Source organism: Petaurus breviceps, unplaced genomic scaffold (assembly GCF_028583685.1).
Source record: "Petaurus breviceps papuanus isolate PSGF00001 unplaced genomic scaffold, PetGlider_PUasm1.0 181, whole genome shotgun sequence".
Lineage (NCBI taxonomy): Eukaryota > Metazoa > Chordata > Mammalia > Diprotodontia > Petauridae > Petaurus > Petaurus breviceps.
In genome coordinates, this window is record NW_027185784.1 from 25,897,137 (window position 1) to 25,919,039 (window position 21,903).

The window sequence follows — 21,903 nt, forward strand, 5'->3', positions numbered from 1 at the left end:
ACAGAGAAGGGTGGGGTTAGAGTCAGGCAAAATGGAGGGTTCATTTCCACTCAGATAATAAGTTTCTGTGTCACATAAAGAGAATGAAATTAGCCTTTGAAACATCAGAAAGTATGGTCCATTGATAACATATCTGAACTGGTGAAGGGTGATGGATAAGAACTCACTATTTGCCAAAAATTGCTGGGAAAACTGGAATATAGTATGCAGAAACTGGGCAAAAACTATTATCTAACACCATATGCCAAAATCAAATCTAAATGGGTGTATGATCTAGGTATAAAGGTTGATAATGTAAGCAATGTTGGAAAACAAGGAATAGTTTACCTGTCAGATTTGTGGAGGGTGAAAGACTTTATGACTAAACAATAATTAGAGAGCATTATAAAATGCAAAATGGATAATTTTGATTAAATTATATTGAAAAGCTTCTGTACAAACAAAGCCAATGTAACCAAGATTAAGAGGGAGGTGGGAAATTGGGAAAGAATTTTTACAACCTATGTCTCTGATAGAAGATTCATTTCTAAAATATACAGAGAATTGGGTCAAATCTATAAGAATACAAGTCATTCCCCAATCAATAAATGGTAAAAGGATATGAACAAGCAGTTTTCAGAGAAAGAAATTAAAGATATCTAAAAGCATATGAAGAAATGCTGTAAATTGCTATTGATTAGAGAAATGCAAATCAAAACAACTCTGAGGTACCACATCTCACCAGTCAGATTGGCTAAGATGACAAAACAGGAAAATGACAAATTCTGGAGAGGATGTGGTAGCAAAGAATTGGAAATTAAGAGGTGCCCATCAATTGGGGAATGGCTGAACAAGTTGTGGTGTATGCATGTTATGGAATACTATTGTGCCATAAGAAATGAAGAGGAGATTGACTTCATATTTACCTGGAGAGACTTATACGAACTGATGCTGAGTGAGAAGAGTAGAGCCAGGAGAAATTTGTGCACAATTACAGACACAATGTATGTGTGATGACCAACTTTGATAGACTGGACTCTTCTCAGCAATGCAGTGATATGTCAATCCCAGAAGACTCATGATGGAGAGAGATGTCTACATCCAGAGAAAGAACTAGAAAGAACTGAGTTTGTATCCAGATTGAAGCAAGCTACCTGATCTTTTTCCTTTTCTTGTTTGGTTTTATTTCCTCTTTACCATTTTTCATTCCATCTGATACAATCTGTCTTTATAACCTGACTAATTTCTAATGTGAAAGTATTTACAGATCCTATACTTGACTGTATGCCACCATGGGGGGTGGGGAGGGGAGGGAGGGGGACAGAATGTGAAACTCAAGGAATTGTGCAATTGAATCTTATAAACTAAAAGTAAACAAATTAATAAAAAATACTTAAAAAAGAATAAAGAAATTACTCATACATTGGGAAAAAAAAGAAATATGTAGATATATATGTAGATATATAAATATATAGATATACAAATGAAGATTTATGTGGGTTTATTTTATATCCTGAAATTTTGCTAAAGTTTTTATTTCAAGTGATTTTTAAAACTTAATTCTCTAGGATCCTCTAAGTATATCATCATATCTTCTACAAAGTGTGATAATTTAGTCTCTTCTTTGTCTATTCTAATTCCTTCAATTTCCTTTTCTTCTGTTATTGCTAACACTAACATTTCTAGTACCAAATTGAATAACAGGGGTGATAGTAGACATCCTTGTTTCACCCCTGATCTTATTGGAAAAGCTTCTAGCTTATCCCCATTACATATAATACTTGCTGATGGTTTTAGGTAGATACTACTTATCATTTTAAGGAAGACTTCATTTGTTCCTATGCTTTCTAGTGTTTTTAATAGGAAGGGGTGTTTTTTTCTTCTTTTTGGAGGTGGGAGGGCAGGATAATTGGGGTAAAATAACTTGCCCAAGGTCTCATGGCTAGTAAGTGTTAAGTGTCCAAGGCTGGATTTGAATTCAAGTCCTCCTGACTTCAGGGCCAGTGCTCTATTCACTGCACCATCTAGCTGCCCCAAGGGGTGTTGTATTTTGTCAAAAGCTTTTAATGCATCTATTGAGATAATCATATGTTTTCTACTAGTTTTGCTGTTGATATGATTGATTATGGTGATAGTTTTCCTAATATTGGATCAGCCTTGCATTCCTGGAATAAATCCTACCTGATCAAAGGATATTATTCTCATGATAAGTTGCTGTAATATTTTTGTTAATATTTTATTTATTTTTTTACATCTATATTTATTAGGGAAATTGGTCCATAATTTTCTTTTTTTGGCTCTTCCCTATTAGGTATTAGTACCATATTTGTATCATAAAAAGAATTTGGTAGGACTCCTTCTACACCAATTTTCTCAAATAGTCTATAAAGTATTACAATTAATTGTTCTTTAAATGTCTGATAGAATTCACTTTTAAATCCATCTGGCCCTGGAGAATTTTTCCTAGGGAGTTCATTGATGGCTTGTTCAATTTCTTTTTCGAAATGGGGTTAAGTATTTTACTTTCTATTAATCTGGGCAATTTGTATTTTTGTAAATATTTATCCTTTTCACTAAGATTGTCAAATTTATGGGCATAAAATTGAGCAAAATAATTCCTAATTATTGTTTTGATTTCCTCTTCATTGGAGGTAAATTCACGCTTTTAATTTTTGATACTGGTAATTTTGTTTTCTTCTTTCTTTTTAAAAATCAAATTGACTAAAGGTTTATCAGTTTTATTAGTTTTTTTTCATACAACCAGCTCTTTATTTATTAGTTTAATAGTTTTCTTAATTTCTCCTTTGGTTTTCAGTGCTTCTAATTTAGTATTTAATAGGGGATTTTCAATTTGTTTTTTTTCTGACTTTTTCAGTTGCACATCCAATTCATTGATCTCCTTTTTCTCTATTTTATTCATGTAAGCATTCAGAGATATAAAACTTCCCCTAAGAACTGCCTTTGCTGCATTTTTGGTATATTGTCTCATTATTGCCATTCTCTTGAATGAAGCTATTGATTGTTTCCATGATTTGTTGTTTGACCCACTCATTCTTTAACATTGTATGATTATTTTCCAATTAATTTTAAGTCTACCTTCCCATGGCCCTTTATTACACCTAATTTTTATTGCATCATGATCTGAAAAGGATGCATTTAATATTTCTGCCTTTCTGCACTGTATTGTGAGGTTTTTATGCCCTAGCACATGGTCATATGGTCAATTTTTGTGTATGTTCCATGTACCACTGAGAAGAAAGTATATTCCTTTTTATCCCCACTCACTTTTCTCCAGAGTTCAACCATATCCTAACTTATTTCTTGTTTATTTTGAGGTTAGATTTATCAAGTTCAGAGAGGGGGAGATTGAAGTCCCCCACTAGTATAGTTTTGCTATCTATTTCTTCCTCTAACTCCTTTAACTTTTCCTTTAGGAATCTAGTGCTGTACCACTTGGTGCATAAATGGTTAGTAATGATATCGCTTCATTCTCAATGGTGCCTTTTAGCAGGATAGAGTTTCCTTCTTTATCTCTTAATCAGATATATTTTTGCTTTTGCTTTGTCTGATATAAGGATTGCTATCCCTGCTTTTTTTTTAACTTTAGCTGAGGCATGGTATATTTTACTCCAACCTTTTACCTTTACCCTGTGTGTATCCCCCTGTTTCAAATGTGTTTCTTGTAAACAGCACTATTGTAGGATTATGTTTTTTTTTTTTTAACCCATTCTACTATCTGCCTCAGTTTTATGGGAGAGTTCATCTTATTCACATTCACAGTTATGGTTGCTATCTGACTCTTTGCCTAAATCCTATTCCCTCCCCTGTTTATGTTTTTATTTTTCTCCCCTTCCCCTTTCCCCTCCTTAAGAGAAAAACTTCCCTGAGGTCCTGGTTGTGTGTACGCACAACTGGGGTTCTGGTGCTGGTGCTTGCTAACTCCATCTCCCTGGGGATCAGGATCTCCTGCTGGAATGCCTCCTGTCCTGCACTGGTCCCCTACAGCCACAGCACAGTCATGGCCACACCCTTCTAGTAGATCTCTGTGATAGTAATGGCAATTAAAGATTCCCCTGTATTGGCTTGGTTTTCAAATTGATTGTGTTAAAACTCAGAGCTTGTTAATCCCACCTGTGGGATGGACTTTTTGATGTGAAAAGAAAGTCCTGAACTGGGAGGAGCTGGTGACATAGATTTGGAGAGACAAGAGAGAGGCGGAAGATCTTTTTGGAAGCAGCACCTCATGGAGAGAGAGAGAGACTAAGAGAATTGCTGGTGGCCGCTTTGAATTGCCCTGGACTTTTGAGACTTGCCCCCTGAGCTGCCAAGGACTGAGGAGACATGGCTGTTTTGCTGGTACTTTGTCTGTCTGTTTTGATGTTATTTTGCCAGATTTGTCCACTGGTGAAAGACTGTCCTGTTGAAGAAGTCCTGGAACCTGGCATTTGGTTAAGAAGCCCTGAGACTGTCCTGCAGACAGAGAGTGAATACTGTCCACTGGTGAAGGACAGTGCTGTTGTTGCAGGGGTCTGGAGACTGTCCTGCAGACAGAGTGAATACTGTCCACTGGTGAAGGACAGTGCTGTTGTTGCAGGGGTCTGGGAGCCTTTCTGTTGGTTCAGAAGCCCTGAAGAAGGATTTTCTTGTTGTATGTTTACAGAAATCCTGGGAGAGGGCTTTGCTAATGTGTTCAGGGGTTCTAGGACTGTTCTACAGACAGAGGATAAATTCATGAAGGGATTGGCAATGTATCTTATGGCCTTGCTAAGCCTTGTCTCCCCAGGAACTAAGATTGCTGAGAACTTGCCTCGTGTCAAGATGAAGAAAAGACCTCCATTTGGGTATTAAGTGCTGTGTTTAAACTTGATGTAACTCTGGGGTAGATTCAATTGTGATCCAGGGGTGGGGAACTTTTGACCATATGTTTGGAAACTAATCTCCATTTGAGAAGAGGGGCTTTGTGGTGGACTTAATTAAGGTATAGCCTAGGGGTGGAGAAGTATTTAGAACAGAGACTTTGTAATTGATTGAATGATTCGAAGGTCCTGGGGTGGGGTAGTCCTTGGAGATTAATCACATTTGGTAAATACTGTATTTGGAATGATGTCATGTTTTGATCTTCTCTGTTCTTGGTTTGTTACTGAATAAAATGGAGAGCACCTATGCTGGTATTCTGAACCTTGGGAAGTTGCCTTTCCTTGGCATTATATTACAATCTCTTAAGCCTGCCACTGGTTCCACTATTTTAGGATTTTTCCCTGGGGCAATATTCTCTGCATTTTTAAGGTCAGCAAGAGGGGGAATGAGAGCAGCTATGCTTTACTCTGCCATCTTGGCTCCTGGAAGTTCAGGTAGGTGATTTTTAAGCACCTAGACTGTGGGCTGATAGCACCAGGAGTAGTTACTGCCACTGATGTGGGCCCTGTGCTTGTCTTTTATCCAGCTCTGACAGACCCCTGTCCTGTGGTGGGAGGTTTGGGAACTGCTCCTGTGATAGGTGAATCAGTTTGCCTGGGCTAGCTCAGACTCTACTATAGTCAGGTCTGTGCTGGGATAGCCTATGCTCTGTGCTTCCCCTGCCTGCTGTAACAAATCCTACCCATTGGTTTTCTGTGTTTTCCTGGGCTAGAAATTAGCCACACGCTATCTCTTAATAGATTCTTCCACTTTAAATTTGTTCAGATTCACTTTTTAGAGGCAACTGGAGGAATTTATGGGTGAGCTCAGGTGAGTCCCTGCTTTCACTCCACCATGTTGGCTTCATCCCTTTATCAATTCATTTAACAAGTCTCTTATACTAATTTTTTTTTACACAAGAGAAGACAGAAAAGAATTGTATGAAATCTGTTAATATCCATTTCATAACACTTGCTTTTTCAAAAAGTATATCATAATTTCCAGACATTATTTTCAAAACTTCCCTGCTTATCTCAACTTGGTTCTGAACTTCTGTCCCCTTCTAAGTAATTAACAAAATTTTTTCAATAGTTCTCTTTTTGGGATATCACTGTTGCTAAATTATCACCCTTTCACTCTCTAACCTTACCAGTTAAAAACAGAGAAAAAGAAAACCTCATGCAACAAAAAAGCACAGTCAAACAAAATGAACCCTTACAGTGGGGATCCTCCCAGATCCAAAACATGATGTTTCCTATATCTTGAGTTCATCACTTCCCTTCAGGAGGTAGAAAACATGTTTCATCCTAGGTCTTCTGGAGACCTGGTTGATGATTGCATTTCTGGATTCTTAAGTGTTTTGGAGTTGTTTTTCTTAATCATATTGATTGTCCACATTCCAACTGTTCTCCTAGTTCTATTCAATTCACTCTGCATAAATTTATAGCACCCAGAATTCTCTGAAGTTATCTCTTTTATCACTAATACACCTGACTATTCCATTATGTTTGCAGATCATATCTTGTTCAATCATTCCCCAGCTGATGGGTAGCTCCTAGTTTCTCATTATTTGATTTTTTTTTTTCTCCTTCTGATTCACCTTTCTGGATCAGGAAATTTGTTTTACTTTTGACTACTCTCTCTTCAACGTTACCACACTTTATCCCTTCCCTACCCATCTCTGCTTGCTTCTCTTTTGAGTTTGGTATCTTCCTGTACTAAATAGTGTGAGTTTTCAACTCTGTGCATTTCAGCTAAGAGTGCACGCATCTGATGTCACTTCCTCCTGACCAAACTCCCTCCAAGTCCACTCCTTGCAAGTTTGTGTGCTCTTTTCACACACTCCAATTATGAGAAATAGCAAGTCCTCTCCTCGCTTCCCCTTCCACAGTTGTGTATTTTTTTTACTCTCCCTTTTCTTTCCCTTCTTCAAAGTCCTCAGAATGGAGCCACTCCACCCCTTGGTCCTCTGTTTTTCTTCTTCTACTTCCTCAGTACCCTAAGGAAACAGTAAGGGTCTGACAGGTCCCTTGTTCTCCTCCCCCTCTTAGAGGGTTTGTACTATGTCATCCCCTGCAAATACTCACATCAATGATCCTCTGATATATGAAGCTGGGGGTGGCAGCAGAGTTGGTCTCAGTGTCAGGCCTGCAGGAGAAAGACCTGTGGCCGCAGCAGCCACTTCTGGGCCAGGGTCTTGCTCTCGACGCTGTGGTCTGGGTAGAACCTTCTGGTTTGCCTACCATCAAGTCCAGTGGTGGAACTGTGAAGCAGCTGGGCCAGGCTGGTGTAGGCCAGGCGTCTTTACCCCAAGCGGCCCATGAACGTTGGCCCTGGGAGGGCATGGTTGGGGTGCAGGCTGTGAGTGGTGGGGAGCCTTCCCAGAATGGGCATCTCCCCCTGGGCCAGCGAGAGCAGCTGCTTCTCTTTTTCTGTGCCTGGCTCCTGCCCTGGTCTCCACAGCTCTTCTGTCCCTCTGTCCCCTGGCACTTCTGCCTCCTCCCAGACCCTCAGCTGGTGCCCAGGAAATGGGAGGCCAGGTTTGGGCCTATTAGAAAACCCAGGAAATCCCGAGGCAGAGGTGAAGGGGATGAGAGCTGCAGGTTGGGGACTGGGAGGGTAAAGGCACAGAGAACGTCAAGAGTGTGGTGACTAGGGATAACTAACATGCAGGTGCAGCTATGTTCTAGAGTGGGGGGAGTAGAGTGTGAGAAGTCTGGAGAGAGAGCAAGGGGACAGAATGTGAGGACCTTTAAATACCAAACAGAGGAGATTGTATTTGATCTTGGAGGTGACAGTGAGCCCTGGCTTAGTGGGAACCTGCTTACCATTGACATTAGCCAATTTCAAACATATTATTAGTCTTTGTCCCTGATCGGTGGTCACCCTCTCACTAGTCTTGTCCAAATACAGGAACTGCACAATAAACTCTGCTCACAGGAAATCCTTGTCCTCTACGAATATATTTAATTTGTATCTACATATGTAAATGTTACACACACACACACACACACACACATTATTTAACACACTGGAGTGATTGGATACCAAACACAGCCTTTTGAAACAAAATTTAGATTTTACTGAGTGTGTTAGAAATATTTAAAAACTTACTTTTTGTAAAGAAAACCTCATGGACATCATTTTATATATATAATGGTAAATAATGATAAAAATACATTTATGTAGCAAATTAAGGTTTGCAAAGAGCTTTAAACATATTTTCTCATTCTATTCTCACAACATCCCTGTGAGGTAGTTGCCAACATTATCATCTCCTTTTTTCAGATGAGGAAAATGAGTCAGAGAAGTTTTAAATGACTTGCACAGGATCATGCAGCTAGTAAATGTCTGAGGTGGAATTTGAACTAAGGTCTTCCTGACTCTATGTGCAATGCTTTCCCTTCTATGCCACCTAGATTTCTAGAACAGTAGAACTTTAAAAGACTTGAAAAATCTATACTGCCTTCTCCCTCCCCCGCTTCACTACTGGGTAAAGTATCCCCTGACCCTACCTTTCATTCAGTCCCTCTAAAACCACAGCAGCCTCAGGAGTGCTGGCTTCAAGTTTTTGTTTTTCTGAATAAGGATAAATGAGTGCATAGAGGAAAAGACAGGGGCAGCCAACAACATAATCATTTTTATCACCTTGGCATCTGTCAAGATAGTACTTGATCTCCCAATGAAGAGAAGTGCAAAATTAAAGACAAAGAGAAAGAGGAAAGACAGCATTACAATGGTGGCTCTTACATGGACCTTAGTGCTCACATCTCTGCGGGCATTGACCTGGTGCCGCATCATCCTGGTGTGCCTCCTCAGGGATTGGATGAGTAAGAGAGAGAAGAACAGGGATATAATGAATGGTATTAGTACAAATAGAGAGCTAAGAAGGTAGGAGACATAAAATTCTCTTTCCTTTCTTCTGACATTTTCAGTGTAGTTTGTAATGAGTCTCATTTTTAGGAGGCCAGATAATATATTGAATTTTTGGATCAGAAACACTGCATTGAAGAAAAAGAAGACCACGCTGTCCAGCAGAACGCAGGCAACCACCTGGGAAATCCTCCACCTAAGCCAGAGGAAGACAGGGTGGGAGAAAACGGCAATCTTGAGGCAGTAGAAGACACTGAGGCAGGTGGACAGCCAGATGTTTAAATAATTTCTAAGAGTCCATCTAGTTTCACGAATTTCACTTAGCATCACTCCATTATAGAAATCAGAAAGGAACACCAAGATAATGATCTTGGTAAAGCATCAAAAATGATCATACATTGCTGGATGATCCTGGAGAAGGCTAGACTCATAATGATGATGTCAGATAAGGAAATCTTGCTTCTTTTGATCCAGTGGATGCAATTGATAAGCCCAAGAAAGCCATTCCCCCAAATCCCCAGAATGAACTGACAGAAGACCACACACAAAAAGATTTGGAATGAGCTCAGCATGTCTGCAGATAGATTTCCCCACCTTTGTAATCTCTCTGCTTATCTGCAGCCTTGCTACTGCCCTGAGGTAAGTCAGCATACACAGGAGCCTGCTTTCCCACAGTGTCACTAGTACCTCTTGTCCTTGTCTGACTTGCTTGTGCTCCTGTCTCTGTCCAGAGTGCTCAGAAATTCTTGAGGGTCAGTCTTGCATTTGCTCCTTCCAAACTGTTCTATTATTGGTCTCTAGTTCAGACCCCAGGCTTGGAGTTTTCTCAATTTCTTGGGTAATAAATGTCATTTAGTAGATGAAAGACCAATAGCTTTTGCTAAGATGCAAATCATTGCAGGATTTAGTATCCCACAGAGAAGGGAGGGGTCAGAGTCAGAGAAAATGGATGCTTCAGTTCCACACGGATAATAAGTTTCTCTGTCACATAAAGAAAATTAGTCCTTGCTACCTCAGAAAGTACAGACCATTGGAGAGGTATCTGGAGTTGGTGAAAAGAAGGGACTGGATAGAGGAAGTATTTTGAAGAGTGACTCTTCTCAAACCATAAAAACATATGTATTTGTGTATGTTTATACTTATCTATCTATTTAACCAAATATTCCCTTTTACATATCCCCATACCTCTCCAGTGAATTGTATTTTCTGTTCTACCAAGGGCTGATTCCACTATCTTTGTGTGACATAAAAACTCATTATCTGTATGGAATTCAACCTTTCATTCTGTCATATGTGTGTCTTTGTAATACACACACACACACACACACACATATATATATATATATATAAATGTATTTCAATATAGTTGATTTTCTTTTTTTAAATTAAATTTTATGTTTATTTTTATTTTACATTGTTCATTTACACAAGATTTTGAATAACAAATTTTCTCCTTGTCTTTCCCCTACCCACAACCCCAAAACAGAGATCCCACTGTATACCCCCTCCCCCAGTCTGCTCTCTCTTATATTCTTCCCCATACCCCCTCCATCTTTCTGGTAAGACAAGATGGATCCCCACACCCCAGTGCATATACATCTCATTTCCTAGTTGAATGTAAATAATAATAATCATAATAATGATGATGATAATTTTTAAAAACACTTCATTTTAAAACTTTGATTTCCAGATTCTTTCCCTTCCTCCCTCATCACCCACCCTTACTGGGAAGATAAGCAATTCAATATAGGTTGTGTATGTGTAGTTAAATAAAACATTTCCATAGTGGATATGTTGTGAAAGACTGACTATATTTCCCTCCATCCTATCCCACCCCCCAAATGTTCTATTCTCTACTTTGACCTTGTCCCTTTTCAAAAGTGTGTACTTCTAACAACCTTCCCTGCAACCCGCCCTCCCTTCCATCATCAGCCCTTTCATCCCCTTACCCTCTACTCTCCTGTAGGGCAAGATATCCAATTTGTGTGTATGTCATTCCCTCCCTTAGCCAAATTCAATGAGAGTAAGGTTGACTCATTCCCTTTTGCCTTCCTGTTCTTCCCCTCCATTGTGACAATTATCCCTTGCCTCTTCAATATGAGATAATTTACCCCATTCTGTCTCTCCCTATCTCCTGTCTTTATATTCCTCTCTCACCTCTCAATTTCATCTTTTAAATATCATCCCTTCCTATTCAATTGATCCTGTACCCTCTGTCTATGTATACCTGTACACATACATACACTCACATATATATTCATATGCACATAAACCCTCTTATATAGACATATATATGTATGTATACATATATACATTTATATTACCTTCAACTATACTCATACTGAGAAAAGTTTCATAAGTTACAATTATTGTTTTTCCATGTAGGAATGTAAATAGTTCAACTTTGATAAGTTCCTTATGATTCCTTTTTTAGAGGTATATTCTTTTTATTCAGGATAGAACAGTTGATGCTCAAAACACAGCCAATTACCACATAATTTTCAAAGAGGAGTCCCAGTAACATGTTAAGCAATGATTAAAAGTCACTTTGTTTTTTGCCTGCCTTCCTTCTTTTCTTCATTCCTTCCTCATTTTCTTCCTCTCTACCTTCCTACTTTCCATTCTTCCTCCCTCCTTTCTTTTTTTTTTACTTTATAAAATGCTTTGTTAATTTCTAGTTTACATCATTCATTTCCACAAGATTTTGAGTTACAAATTTTCTCCCCGTTTTCCCCTACCCATAACCCCAAAATAACAATCCCACTGGATATCCACTCCTCCAATCTGCTCCCTCCCATATCTTCCTCCGTCTCCCCTCCGATTTTCTAGTAGGGCACGGTGTATCTCTATGCCCCAGTGCCTGTATATCTTATTTCCCAGTTACATGTAAAATAATATTAATAATTATATATATGTTTAAACATTTGATTTTAAAACTTTGAATTCCAGATTCTTTCCCTTCTTCCCTAGTCACTCACCCTTACTGGGAAGATAAGCAATTCAATATAGGTTGTGTATGTGTAGTTAAATAAAACATTTCCATAGTGGATATATTGTGAAAGACTAACTGTATTTCCCTCCATCCTATCCCACCCTCACTTGTTCTATTCTCTATTTTGACCCTGTCCCTTTTCAAAAGTGGGTGCTTCCAACTTCCCTCCCCCCCCCAGCCTTCCCTCCTTTCCATCAATCCCCTTCTCATCTCCTTCCCCCCTACTCTCCTGTAGGGTGAGATACCCTATTTACTGTGTGTGTTATTCCCTCCCTAAGCCAAATTCAAAGAGAATAAGGTTGACCCATTCCCTTTTGCCTTCCTATTCTTCCCCTCCATTGTGACCATTTTCCCTTCTTCCATATGAGATAGTTTACCCCATTCTGTCTCTCCCCATCTCCTCTCATTATATTCCTTTCTCACCTCTTAATTTCACCTTTTAAATATCATCTCTTCCTAATCAATTGATCCTCTACCTATGTATACCTGTACACATATATATATACATCCACATATGTATTCATATGCCCATATGCCCTCCTATATCGACATATATGTATGTATACATATACATACATATATATTTCTATTCCCTTCAACTATTCTCATACTGAGAAAAATTTCATAAGTTACAATTATCATTTTTCCATGCAGGAATGTAAATTGTTTAACTTTGATAAGTTCCTTATGATTTCTTTTCCCTGTTTAGTTTCTCATGCTTCTCTTGCTTCTTGTATCTGAATTCAAATTTTCTATTTAACTCTGGTTTTTTCATCAAGAATGATTGAAAGTCCTCCACTTCATTGACTGACCATATTTCCCCTTTAAACATGATACTCAGTTTTTTGGGTAGGTGATTCTTGGTTTTAATCCTAGCTCCTTTGATTTCTGGAATATCATATTCCAAGTCCTTTGATCTCTCAATGTAGAAGCTGCTAGATCCTGTGTTATCCTGATTGTGTTTCCACAATACTCAAATTGTTTCTTCTTGGCTGCTTGTAATATTTTCTCCTTGATCTGAGATCTCCAAAACCTGCTTATAGTATTCCTAGGAGTTTTCTTTTTGGGATCTTTTCCAGGAGGCAATTGGTAGATTCTTTCAACCTCTATTTTGCTCTCTGCTTCTAAAACATCAGGACAATTTTCCTTGAGAATTTCTTGAAGGATGATTTCTAGGTTCTTTTTTTGATCATGCCTTTCAGGTAGTCTAATAATTTTTAAATTCTGTCTCCTGGATCTATTTTCCAGGTCAGTGGTTTTTCCCATGAGATATTTCACCTTACCTTCTATTTTTTCATTTGTTTGGATCTGTTTAATAGTATCTTGATTTCTCATAAAGTCATTAGCTTCCATTTGCTCCAATCTAATTCTCAAGTCATTATTCTCTTTTAGGCCTCTTTTGCCATTTGAGTTAATCTATTTTTCAAGGTGTTATTTTATTCAGTCAGGTTGTTGACTCTCTTTTCATGATTTTCTTGCATCATTCTCATTTCTCTTCCCATTTTTTCTTTCATTTCTCTTACTTGATTTTCAAAATCCTTCTTGAGCTCCTCCATGGCCTGTAAGCAGTTCATATTTTTCTTGGAAGCTTTTGGTGCAGAAGTTCTGACTTTGATGTCTTCCTCCAGCTCCACTCCTTGATCCTTTTTGTCCCCCAAAAAGGATTCTATTGTTTGTTTGTGCTTCAGTTGTTCACTCATATTGGCAGCCAATTACTTGACTTTTGAGCTCTTTGCCATGGTAGAACTCTGCTTCCAGAGAGGAGAGCTTTGTCCCAAATTGCTGGGGTTTTCGCAGTTGCCAGAGCTATTAGGAGGGCACTGTCTCTACAGCCCCCACAAGCTGGCTCACTGGTCACACACCTTAGGACCACCCCCCAAGACCATGATCCAGATCCAGGTAGGTTAAAGCAAGAGTGATTACCCTCTGAATATTCGCTTGGTAATCCAGGAGCTCTGAAGCAGACACATGGAAGCAGCTGCATGATGGCCATTCCTCTGCTGCTTCTTGCCCTGGGGGGGGGCCAGGGGCCAGACCAAACTCCTAGTCCCTCCTAGTTCCAACAGAGTTCTACACTGACCTTTTACTTTGTCTTTGGTATTTATGGGCTGATATTTCTGGAAACCATCACAGCTGCTGGTGATCCACTCTCCCAAAGTCTGCTGTTCAGGGCAACCCTGGGGCTAAAACCATGGGCTCAAGCAGGTCTGGGCTCGGCTCCCAGCGTGTCGTGATAAACCCTTCCTGTCTGCCTGCTGGGTTGCCTTTAGTGGGAGAAATGTTTCTCTCTGTCTCTTTGTGGGTTATGCAGCTTTAAAATTTGTTTAGAGTCATACTTTATAGGTATTTGAGGTGGTTAATCGGGGGAGGTCATGCATGAGTTTTCCTGCTTCTGTGCTGACATCTTGGCTCCACCCCCTATAGCTGATTTTCTATAGCACATTAGTTAGAAGAGCCTGTCCATTCCTTCCTCTTGTGTAGAAGCTTATAAAAAATATGGAGGCACTGCTGACAGGGCACACAGAGACTCTGGGCATCTCAGCATTTGAAAGGCTTTTGTAATTAGGTCACTTGAAATCTATGTCTTTGGCCTGAGACTTATGAAAATAAGCCTCTGTGCCAACAACTTATGTAGTGCTTTAAGGTTTGCAAAAAAAAGATTATACATAATTTAATGACTTTGAGTATAGTTCCAAATTGCTGTTTGGCATGACCTGATCACTTCACAGGGCCACTAACAATATATTAACTTGATTGTCCTCTCCCACTCTAATCAGCAACTCTCATTTTTCTTTATTTTTTTTGGTTCCAAATTTGACCATCTGATGTGTGTAAAGTGAAAGCCAGTGTTTTAAATTGAATTTCTCTTATTATTAGTGATTTTGAACACTTTTTTCACATGATTGTTGATATCCTGGATTTCACTCTGAATCTGTCATACCTATAAATCAGAGATATTTGAGGCATGGAGAATGGAGAAGAGATTGCTGTACCTTGACATTCTTGGATCTTCTTGACCCTTCCCTTGGATGGTATGCTGATGGTGCATCACATAATATCTATTCATGCCATCTTATGAACCACATCTATATATTTAGACAACTCTTACTTTTTCTGCACCCACAGATTTTACACTTTAACTCTCTCCTTGACCTGTTTTCTAGGTCATTTTAAAAAATAATAAATGCCTTACATTTTCTTCTATTTTTCAATGTTTTAATTTTGTTTTAATATTTCCTTTTATTTCACAAGATCATTGAGTTCTGTTTGCTCCATTCCAATTTTCAGGGAGTCTGTTACATGGATGTAGTATCTTGCCTTATGTTCTAGAGTATCTAATCTCCTTCCAATTCTTTTTTTCATGAACTTATAATTTAATTTTAAAGAAATCTTGTAATTCTTTTCCTCCATGTACCCTTTTAGTCCTTGTGGCCAAGATATTTTTTTCCCCCGAGTCCATCCTTGTTATCATTATGTGCTTTCTCTCTTTTTCTAGGAGAATCTCTTGGGTATCTATTGACCTATAACATTTGCTGTTTGTTTTCTTCTTCTGTTGACTCATATCTCCAGCATCAGTTTATGATATGAATCCTTATGGCTAGATTCTGAATCTTCTTGCAGTGTTAGATGGGATATTCAGGTCCTGTTTGTTCCTGACCTTGATTGCCTGGGCTCCTGTCACTGATTCCACGTGATCAGGTGTATCTGTGCTCAGAGTGCTGGCACATTTCGAGCTCCTTGATTTTATTTGGATTTAGCATGCTGTGGTCTTCAAAGGCCTCTGGAGTGTCTCAGTTCAGGTTGGTGTAGATTTCTGGCCCCTTAGGTAATCTTATTCAGAATGCTTCCTGCTTCTAGCCTCATACCCAGAGTCAAAACTGTCAGAGAAATTATATCATGGTAGGTAACTGACTCTCTTGGGATCTTGCTTTGTGCTTTTTTCCAAATACTCTAGGCTTCCTGTACCTTGGTACTGTTTTATAAATATTTTCTCACAGGAACCCTGGGAGGTAAGTATTGTTATTATTGCCATTTTAGTTGAGAAAAGTGAGCCTGAAGAAAGTTAAGTAACTTGATTAGGGTCATGCCACTAGGAAATATCTGAGGTCATATTTGAACTCAGATTTTTTTTTTTGCTTTGTGGAGGCATGAAGTCAGGGCAATTGGGGTTAAGTGATTTGCTCAAGGTTACATGGCCAGTAAGTGTCTGAGGCTGTATTTGAACTCAGGACCTCCTAACTCCAGGGCTGGTTTTCAATTCACAGCACCACCTATCTGCCCCAAACTCAGATCTTTCCTACCCTCAGTTCAGTGGGCTAACAACCCAGTGCTCCACCTCTCTGCCTCTATGGTTAACAGAGCCTAGGAAATACACACTGTGCAATATTTTTACAATATCTTTTTATTTATTATGCAAATGTTTCCCAATTACATGTGAAATTTTAAATATTAATTAAATGAATTTTGAGTTCCAAATTCTATTCCTTTTCTCTCTCTCCCCCCCTCCTTGAGAAGGCAAGCAATTTGATATTGATTATACATGTGCAGTCATGGAACACATTTCCATATTAGTCATGTTGTAAAAGAAAATAGACAAAAATCTCCAAGAAAAATGAAGAAAGTAAAAACAAGCATGCTTTGATCTGGAATCAGATACCTTTAGTTCTTTATCTCAAGGTGGATAGCATTTTTCCTTTGTCTTGTATCACTGTCTTGATCAGAGTAGCTGAGTGTTTCAGCGTTGATCATTGTACAATATTGCTGTTACTATATCCATTGTTCTTCTCGTTCTGATCCTTTCACTCTGCATGAATTCATAAAAATCTTGGGTTTTTCTTTAAACAGATCATAAAGGAAAATTCCTAACAGTAGGCTTTCCCTGCTCAAGCGATGGCAATAGTCAGGGAAATAAGAGATTTCCTCCAGAAGCACATGGCAGAAGATTCTTAACTCGTTGAAGTTTCAGAATTTGGGGATCTAGGCATATAATTTTTTTTTTGGGAATGCTACTAGTGCCTTTCTTTTATTGAATATCTATCTTTTATTCATTGATTATTGGGCTCATGTTTACAGGATATGTCATTTAGGCTTGAATCTTGAACTCCTTTCCTTTTAGGAATATATTATTAGCTTCCCTTCTACCATTTCTAGTGGGTGCAGAATAGTCACTTGATATTTAAATTTCCTTTCCTTTACATTTGAAGATCTTTCCCTCAGTCACCTGAAAAAAAATTTTTTTTGTTATTTGAATTGTTAAAGTTAATTACTATGTATCTCAGAATTTGAAGAATAGATTTTTTTTGAGGTAATATGAGAACTCTTTTGATTAATCCTTTTGTTTTCTGTGTTCAGGAGTTCTGGGCAGGTTTCTTGTATTATTTATGGCATTATGGTATTCTGATTTTATTGTTTGCCATATTTTTCTTAGAGACAAATGGTCCTTCAATTGTTTTTGTGCATCCTGTCTTTGAGATCAATGATTGAGATGAATTTTACTTATAGCAGAGATCATGAATTCTGATAGCATTATTTCCTTTTGCATCTCTTCTTCTAGATGATCCTTCACTTCAGTGTACTTGTATTCCCTTACTTAAATCCAGTTTACTTGCAATTCATGCTTCATGATACCATGTTCTTCTTTTGAGAATGAAAGGCAAATAACAACTTGTATACTAAATCCGTTTTTCCCTTTCACCCTCATTGGTGCTTAAGTATAAAATACTTAAAACTAATAGAATACTATTTGCCAAGTATTTTTGCTGTGTGGGCCATATATCCTGACATGTGTTCCCTTGTAACTTCTCTTAACCTTTAAGTTTCTCTTTTATACTATTATATAATATTTTTCTTTTGTTCTATGCTCTTAGAATTCTGTAGAATTCCCATCAAACTATGCCTCAATTTTCTTTTTCTAATATAATTTATTTGTTGAAAGTTGTAATCTATTAGATATTTTAGTATTCATCCTTCCATCTAATGTTAATATCCTCTCTATTGAATTGTCTCTTTGTATTCTTGTTTTTTGGTTGGATTTTCTATCTTGAGCTTTTGGGTGGTTTCAATTTTTTTCTTATAAAATTTTCTCACTCAGATTCTGACTCTTCTCTTTCATCAATCTCTGACTGTGCTCCAAGTTTCTGGGAAGTCAACACTGTATTCTGGTTCCTTTTCCTTCAGACCCAGTGTTGCCATTTATTATGTACCCAAAGGTCCAGTTCTTTCTATTCTTTAGTTATCTGACCATCCTTAATAATCATCTTCAGATTTTTGTAGGGTTAGGGGAGGGTGAGGTGACTTCCTAACTTAGGATCTGCCCTAGGTAGAAGGAAACTTATCTCTGTCTTTTCCTACTCCTTTCCCTATACTTCATATAGTTAGGCAGAGTCAAAGTCTACTGCTTTTTTGCAGTAAGATAGTAGAAGTTACACAGGGTTAGGACAACAAGTCAATAAGCCTTTAGTAAGTGCTTTCTATGTGCCAGGCACTGTGATAAGTGCCAAGAATATAAATACAAGCCATTACTCTCAAGGAGTTTCATTTTTTTTAAGCAATTGGGGTTAAGTAACTTGCCCAAGGTTACATGGCCAGTTATTTTGTGTGGGTGTTAAGTATCTGAGGCCAGAACCGATCCCAGGTCCTTCCAACTCTGGGGCCGCTGCTCTTACTCACTGCGCCATCTAGCTGCCCCAAGGAGTTTCATTCTAATGGGGGAAGATAACACAAAGACTACATAAGGGATTGGAAGGAAAGTATCTATGTTGGGGCTTGTTGGAAAGAGAATTCTAGAGTCTCAGTAGAAGAATTCCATAGAGGAATGAAGGATGAATGTATTTGGTCTGGGGAATATGATCTTTCAGGGTAATAAGGCTATTGTGTTATGGCAGAAAAAGAATTCTGGAGAGTTGATCTCTGAGAGATCTCTCAGAGAGTTGAATCTCTGGAGAGCAGAGAAGAATGAGGCAGTGAATATGAGTGTGCCTGTAGTCTCTCTGTAGCAGGAGGAAAATGCAAAGCATAAACCCATGGGTCAGTTTTTGCTGATATGGATTATTCACCCTGCAGTAGACTGAAGACTGGTGGTGGAGGGGTGTTGAATGAATGGGATCGGGATTAGCAATTTTCAATATTAATTCAAAAATCTGTTACCTTGTTGGGCATCTTGCTTTATTTCTTCCTTGAATTCAGCCGTAAGTGTGTACCTCTGGCAACTTTTTCCCCCTGAGAGTTAGTAGGGATTGTAGGCAATGTATAGTCCCCCATTTTGTTGTTTATATGACCCAGAAGTCCCTGAGATCAGACCGTTTGAAGAGAAAAGGATTTTGTGATGCAGCATGGTTCTTGGAAAAAGAAGAGTATTATATAAATATTTTTGCATAGCAACTTGTTTGGAGAGCAGTAAATGAATTATAAAGACATTATAGGTGCAGTGGGAAAGGAATTGTTATCTTTAGTAGCTCCGTGTATGTATGTGTATATATATATGTGCACATATATATGTAGATATATGTGCATGTATATATTTTTTTCTAGGAGGATTCTAAATTGCAAGGTGGTACTCTTAAGTTTTGGTGGGGGAAGTGTTAAAATATAGGACTCTGGGAGGAAGAAGACTTACTAGAATCTCAAAGAGTTGTCCCAATGGTCACCCAATGTCCATTTCACCTCTGGAGGGAGCTTATGGGTTACTTGAGGGCTTTTTGCCTGTGTTTGTGTTTGTATCTATTTATGAACTCCTGTGAGTGCTTTGTGTCTTCTGGATTTTCTGTGGGGTGAAATAAAGGTTCAAGGCATTGCTTCCTTGCATACACACACACACACACACACACATACATACAGAAGCTGGAAACTACTTTTATTCCTATTTGGAGAAACTAGAAAACCAGCTATATGGTGAGCATTCCAGGAGAATTTCTTCTCACTTCCCATGAGGGCAACAAATCCAAGAGAGAAAAAAGTATTCTAGTGAGATCAGCCTTCAAGACCCTATCTACTCTATATGAATCATAGAATCCTAGTAAGGATTTCCTTAAGAAAAACATACTGGTACTGTCTACCTCCCAGCATTGATCTGATAAAGCCACTTTGTAAAGCACTAAATAAGAGAGAGAATAATCATTATTGTCCTTCTCTCTCCTATTCCACCTCTTCTTCAAACTTCCCTTTATGCCTCTGCAACTTTGTATTTTTTGGCAAATGGGAACCTGATTACAACTGACACCTGCCTATTTCAAAGACATTAGTCTTTGTCCCTTTTCACTGGTCACCCTCTCACTAATATTGTCCAAATATAGGAACTCCACAATAAACTCTTCCCCCAAAGGGAAAACACTTGTCCTCTATCTATAGATTTAATCTATATCTAGATATGTTATATATATGTTTGCACATATATAAATACATACATGCACATAGACATATTTAACACATTGGAATAACTGGATACTGAACAGAACCTTGTGAGATAATATCCAGATTTTATTGAATGTCTTAGAAATATTTAACAAGTTACTTCATGTAAAGAAAAATTTATGCAAATTATTATATATGCATATATGTAATGATAAATAATTATAATAGTAGTCAATATTTATGTAGCACCTTAGGTGTGCAAAGAAAATTAAACATATTTTCCCATTTTATTCTCACAACTTCCTTGTGAGATAGGTGTCATTATTATCATCTCCATTTTACACATGAGGTAAATGAGGCAGAAGGAAGTTAAATGACTTGCCCAGGGACACAAGGCTAGTAAGGATCTGAGGCAGAATTTGAACTTAGGTCCAATTGACTCTAGGTCCAAAGCTCTCCCTTCTATGCCACCTAACTACCTAGAACAATAGAATTTTAAAAGACTTGCACAGCCTGTATTGCCCTCCCCCTCCTCCTTCCCCTTTCACTAGTCAGGATCCCCTGACCCCACCTTTCATTCAGCACTTCTTCAAACACAGCATCCTCAGGAAAGCCTGCTTCAGGTTTTTGTTTTGCTGAATGAGGATAAATGAGTGCACAGTGGGAAAGACATTGACAGCCAATAATAAAATCATTATTATCAGGTTGGCATCTTTCAGGAAAGTGCTTACTGTCCCAATGAAGAGAATGACCAAATAAAAGACAAAGAGTAAGAGGAAGGAAAGCATTACAATGGTGGCTCTCACATGGGCCTTAGTGCTCACATCTCTGGGGGCAGTGACATGCTGGCCCATCGTCCTGGTGTGCCTCCTCAGGGATTGGATGAGTAAGAGACAGGAGAACAGGGATATATTGAATGGTATCAGAGTCCAGAGGAGACCAAGAAAATGGGAGATGTAAAATTCTCTTTCCTTTCTTCTGATATTTTCAGTGTAGTTTGTAATGAGTCTCATTTTTAGGAGGTCAGAATATATATTAAATTTTTGTATCATTAACACTGTATTGAAGAAAAAGAAGACCACGCTGCCCAGCAGAACGCAGGCAACCACCTGGGAAATCCTCCACTTCAGCCAGAGGAAGACAGGGTGGGAGAAAATGGCAATCTTGAGGCAGTAGAAGACACTGAGGCAGGTGGACAGTGAAATGTTTAAATAGTTGCTAAGAGTCCAGCTGGTTTCACGAATTTCACTGAATGTCACTCCATAGTAGAAATCAGGATAGAACACCAGGGTAATGGCATCAAAAATGACTGCACATTGCTGGATGATCCTGGAGAAGGCTAGATTTATAATGATGATGTCAGATAAGGAAATCTTGCTCCTTTTGATCCAGTGGATGCAATTGATAAGCCCAAGAAAGGCATTCCCCCAAATCCCCAGAATGAACTGACTGAAGACCACACACAAAAAGAAGATTTGGAATGAGCTCAGCATGCTTGCAGATGAATTTCCCTACCTTTATAATCTCTCTGCTTATCTGCAGCCTTGCTACTGCCCTGAGGTAAGTCAGCACACACAGGAGCCTGCTTTTCCACAGTGTCACTAGTACCTCTTGTCCTTGTCTTACTTGCTTGTGCTCCTGTCTCTGTCCAGAGTGCTCAGAAATTCTTGAGAGTCAGTCTTGCTCCTTCCAACCTGGTCTGCTATTGGTCTCTATTTCAGACTGCAGGCTTGGAGTCTTCTCAATTTCTTGGATAATAAATGTCATTTATTGGATGAAATACCAATAGCTCTTTGCTAAGATGCAAATCATTT

General features: G+C 38.5%; 1 protein-coding gene and 1 pseudogene across 1 annotated transcript; both read right to left on the bottom strand.

Moving 5' to 3' along the window:
- Nucleotides 1–8,406: 8,406 nt before the first annotated feature.
- On the bottom strand, nt 8,407–9,320 carry LOC138160389 (taste receptor type 2 member 3-like; annotated as a pseudogene).
- Nucleotides 9,321–20,293: 10,973 nt separating this feature from the next.
- On the bottom strand, nt 20,294–21,582 carry LOC138160477 (taste receptor type 2 member 3-like). The gene has a single exon (XM_069087038.1). It carries the CDS (start codon nt 21,580–21,582, stop codon nt 20,668–20,670), a length of 915 nt encoding a protein of 304 aa, XP_068943139.1. The 3' UTR covers nt 20,294–20,667.
- Between the last annotated feature and the right edge of the window lie 321 nt (nt 21,583–21,903).